Source organism: Bison bison, unplaced genomic scaffold, assembly GCF_000754665.1.
Source record: "Bison bison bison isolate TAMUID 2011002044 unplaced genomic scaffold, Bison_UMD1.0 scf7180017864338, whole genome shotgun sequence".
NCBI classification, from domain to species: domain Eukaryota; kingdom Metazoa; phylum Chordata; class Mammalia; order Artiodactyla; family Bovidae; genus Bison; species Bison bison.
In genome coordinates, this window is record NW_011494910.1 from 4,066,796 (window position 1) to 4,071,875 (window position 5,080).

Genomic DNA, 5,080 nt, shown 5'->3' on the forward strand with positions numbered 1-5,080 from the left:
GGACCCACCCCAATGGAGAACTTAGTCTCTGTCCTGAACATCTGAAGCCCTTTCTGTTGTGTTGTTTAGTCCTTCATTCGTGTCTGATTCTTTCGACCTCATGGACTGTAGCCCGCCAGGCTCCTCTGTCCATGGGATTTCCCAGGCAAGAACACTGAAGTGGGTGCCGTGTCCTCCTCCAGTGGATCGTCCTGACCAGGGATCGAACCCAGGTCTCCTGCAGGGGAATGCTTTACCACTGAGCCACCAGGGAGGCCCAAAACCCTTTCTAGCTAGGTTTAAAGTCATTCTGCCTGATCCCTTTCTTCCTTAGAGCTGAGTTATTAATGCATTTAGCGGCATTAGAAAACCCTACAGATTTTCTGTAATAGTTGGTATTCACACCTGGCTATGTTTGCCAAGCTCCTGTGATGCAGTATGGGTGGTAGTCAGATGTTTGGTCTCAGGGGGAGACTGCCCGGATTCGAATCCTGGCATCTGTACTTACCAGCTATGTCCATAAGCAGCTATTTCACCTTGCTAAGCCTTCATTTCCTCATTTGTCAAATGAGGATAGTATTAATACATGCCCAGTAGGGTTGCTACCAGGAACAGCCCATCTAAACCACTTAATACATCACCCAACACCTCTGTAAATTCTTTTGTAAATGCAAAGCACTATGTTTATATACCAATAGGAAATATTACTCTCCTCACCACCAACCCCTCCCCAGTTGGTAGATATCAAGTTAAGGCCCAGAGAAGTTAAATATATGGCAGGGTTGTCCAGCATAATGGCAGAGCAAAGATGGATATCTGGGAGGCCTTAGTTTAGTACCAGTTAGTCTCTACTGTGTCTAAGAGTTGGTTTTTTCTTTCTTGCCTTTTATACCAAACAAATCCCCATCCTGATGCTCCTGCGGATTCATCCTGCTACCTTCCACTGATATTAATTGAACACCTGCTATGTGAAAGCATCCTAGCCAGCACTGGCCACCAACAATTGACATAGGGGTTGCCCTGTGGAACTCGAACTGTAATGGTGACAAAATGCAAACAAATATTTATACCCACACAGTTAAGTCATAATCAGGGTGTGAAGGCCAAATACAGGTACTGAGAGTACCAAGTAACAGGTACTGAGACCTCATAGAGAGGGGCTTTGATCTCGTATGGGGAGTCTAAAAAAGCACTCCTAAGGAGGTAATACTTTCCCTGAGACCCTGTGGGTGGGGGTCCAGGGTGAGGAGAGTTTCCAGCAGCAGGAATGACTCCCTCAAATCTATGAGCAAAGGAGGACTTACTGAGGAGCAGAAGAGGGGCCAGTGTGGCTGAAACAGAGTTGGGGGAGGAGCAGAAGGAGGCAAACCTGGATAAGATGCGACCCTGGACACACAAGGCTGCGTACAGAAAATAACGAGAGGTCTTTGAAAGAGTTTAGCCTGGAGAGTAACTGATGAAATGTGCACTTTTAAAGCACCTGCAATACGGGAGACCCAGGTTTGATCCCTGGGTCGGGAAGATCCACTGGAGGAGGGCACGGCAACCCACTCCAGGATTCTTGCCCGGGAAATCCCACGGACAGAGGATCCTGGTGGGCTACAGACCATGGGGTCGCAAAGAGTCGGCCACGACTGAGCCGCTAAGCACACAGCACTTTTAAAGATCACTAACCACGTATAAGGGAAGAAGCACTGATTGGTAGTAGACGGGGGTAGGAATGGTCATACTGGTGGGCTGGGCTGGGCTGGTGGCAGTAGAGATGGAAGGAAATAATAGACTTAAGGGACATTTAGGAGGTAGGATATATGTATCTATTGATTGATTGTATGGCCAGGGGCGGGGAGCTGGTTGGGAATAAAAGATGACTAGTTCCATACGGGACGTGCTGAATGCAAGACTTCTGTGTGAGGCATTCCAAGCGGGTGGTTGTGTGTGTGCTCTGGGGCTCAGAGCACAGGCTGGATGCTTCTTGTGGTCAGGCCTCTCATCCAGCTGAGACAAGCTCCACACCATTTTGGTCCTTTTTCTCTGACCCTGGGCTATCTCTGAAGATTCTAATGCTCTGTTTCTCTGGCTTTTCAGGATTCCAGCCAGGCAATTCCTCTGGTGGTAGAAAGCTGTATCCGGTTTATCAGCAGACATGGTAAGCAGGATTACAGCCTTGTCATATTTGTGCAAAGTTGGGAAGAACTTCCAGGAATTCTTTGCAGAGTGAGAACAGAGAATGACTTCCCATCCTGACATTCTCAGAAAAGGAATAAAATCTTATTTGTTCACATAATGTTTGCTACCTCAGAATGGCCACACCCAAACACTGAGCGAAATGTATCTTATGTTTTTAACCCCCAGGTGCCTTAGCTACTAACACACTCCCTTTTCCAGCTTGAGAGTGAGTTTTAAGTTACAGCTATCATGTGGGTAAATCTAGCTGGCCCGAAGTGGTCATGTTCGTTTCGCCATCACTCACCGTCTTTGCCTGTGTTCTTATCTCCCCTGCACTGCCTGGACCATTATGTCACGTTGGCTTTCTGCAGCAGACTGCTTTGAAAACAAGCTCCTTTTATACTATTGCATTGACTTGTGGTAATATTCAGTTTTTGTTCTGGTTTGGTCTTACTGGTTATGACATCTCCAGAGCTCAGTGAGTCGCTGCCCCTAAAGTTGTAGCCAACATTTAGAGTCTGCAGGGGCTGACTCCTTCTCAGCCTAAGTCAGATCACACCGTCTTCTGCTTGGACGAAGCTGAGTCTCATAAACTCCATTCCTCACCAGCTCCTAGGCTGGTTGGACAGGATTTAGGGAAAGAAATGAATTACCAGAGAACCAGTCTTCCAAGTGTAAGAGTGTTTAGAAAGCACAGATATCTGAGCAAGCGCCATGAAGGTTTCTAGGAACTGGCTATCAGAAGTTGTTTTCAGATGCTCTGCTGACTAGTTATACGAACACTAACAGAATGACCTTCTTGGAGCTAAGGAAGTATGTAGATGATCACTTCTCTTGATTCAGAAGCAACCATTCTCTCTCCCTTCCTCCCCTTCCTCTTTCCCAATGAACTGGGACCTTGCCTGGGTTTGTTTTTAGAGTAGTAATTATTTTAGCATGCTTATGACTTATCCTATTCTAATCAGCTACAGTTTTTTCATCATATCTCCATTCACTAGAAGTACTCTTGCCTGGAAAATCCCGTGGACGGAGGAGCCTGGTGGGCTGCAGTCCATAGGGTCACGAAGAGTCGGACATGACTGAGCGACTTCACTTTTCACTTTCATGCATTGGAGAAGGAACTGGCAACCCATTCCAGTGTTCTTGCCTGGAGAACCCCAGGGACGGGGGAGCCTGGTGGGCTACCATCTATGGGGTCGCACAGAGTCGGACATGACTGAAGCGACTTAGCAGCAGCAGCAACACCGTTATATAGAGCTATTGAACAATCAGCAACTATTTATCAAGCCAGTTTTATAATTAAGTGTTGAGTGTCTCATGTAATTTATCGAATACTGTACTGAGAGTGAAGAACAGAATGGCTGTCTGGGTGCAGGGTGACTGTAAGTGTACTGGTTGTTTACGCTTGTGTTCGCATGGCTGGAAGCTGAGGCCCATGACTGCTGCCCAGCATCATGACAGAGTCCTGCACCACGTATGAGTAGCCAAGAAAAGATCAGTCAATTTTCTACTGAGTGTGTATCACTTTTATACCATCAGAAAGTCAGAAAGTCGTGAGTCAAACCATTGTATGTCAAGGACAATCTGTATACTTATTGACTGCTCATTGTATACCAAAAAAAGATCCTGTCCTCATGAGCCTTATATATGTCAGGTGTTGGTGAGGGTCATGAAGAAAAGTAAAACAAGGGGAGGAGGTGGAGGATGGAGCGGGGATACTGTTCTAGGCGGGTTGTTCAGGGAAACCCGTAGGTCACCTAGAGTGACACGTGAGCAGCCCTGAAGTAAGTGAGGGAGGGGCCGCGCGGGTGTCTGGGGAGAAGGAACACCAAAGGAAGAGGTCCTTGGCACACACAAGCAAGCATGCAGGATGCCAGTGAGGCTGGGGCAGTGAGTGGAGAGGAGAGTGGCAGGAGATGAGGCCAGAGCCCAGACTCTTAGGGTTTCAGCAGCTAAGGCAGCTGTCTGGGTTTTGTTCTAAGTGAGCTGGGAAGCTGTTGAAGAATTAGGAACAGGGAATGATCTTTCTGAAGGGTCACAGGCTGCTGTGTAGAGCTAAGACTATAGGAAGACACAGGAGGCTGCTGCAGCAGGGAAGACATGGCGGTCACCCGCCCCGGGCGTCAGCTGTGGAGTTGTTGACAAGTGATGGGTTCTGGGTGCCATGGCTTGACTGTCCCTGCCCCCATACAGGCACAGTCCATGTGGAAGCCAAAACTTAGCACATTTCTGTGGTGAAGCTCTGGAGAACCAGGCCTGCTCCCATGCTGCTGATGGGAATGAGAACCGGTACGACCCTTCTGAAGGGGGCACTCGGCAGCATCAAACAAAACGACTTGTGTGCTGGTTTTCTGAACCAACAGCCCTTCTAGGAATTTAGCATGAAGATACACCTCCAAAATACAGAAATACATGTGCTCAAGGTGATTTATTGCAGTATCGTTTGTAATTGCAAAATATTAGAAACAACCTAAATACCACACTGGATGAATAAAGAATAAACTATGGTATATCTGATAGACAGAGTGCCTGAAGAACTGTGGACGGAGGTTCGTGACATTGTACAGGAGGCAGGGATCAAGACCATCTCCGAGAAAAAGAAATGCAAAAAGGCAAAATGGTTGTCTGATGAGGCCTTACAAATAGCTGAGAAAAGAAGAGAAGTTAAAGGCAAAGGAGAAAAGGAAAGATAAACCCATCTGAATGCAGAGTTCCAAAGAATAGCAAGGAGAGATAAGAAGGCCTTCCTCAGCAATCAATGCAAAGAAATAGAGGAAAACAATAGAATGGGAAAAACTAGAGATCTCTTCAAGAAAATTAGAGATACCAAGGGAATTTTTCATGCAAAGATGAGCACAATAAAGGACAGAAATTGTATGGACCCTAACAGAAGCAGATGATATTAAGAAGAGAATACACAGAAGAACTGTAAAAA

The 5,080-nt window shown here is 46.7% G+C and overlaps 1 protein-coding gene across 4 annotated transcripts in view; it reads left to right on the forward strand.

The window, feature by feature from the left end:
• The window catches only part of SRGAP2 (SLIT-ROBO Rho GTPase activating protein 2), a 256,056-nt gene that overhangs the window by 215,561 nt on the left and 35,415 nt on the right, over positions 1-5,080 (forward strand). For all 4 annotated transcript variants that reach the window (XM_010854196.1, XM_010854193.1, XM_010854195.1 and 1 more), the window contains one exon: positions 2,065-2,125. In XM_010854196.1, coding sequence (XP_010852498.1) covers positions 2,065-2,125 — 61 coding nt within the window. The remainder of the gene's footprint in view (positions 1-2,064; positions 2,126-5,080) is intronic.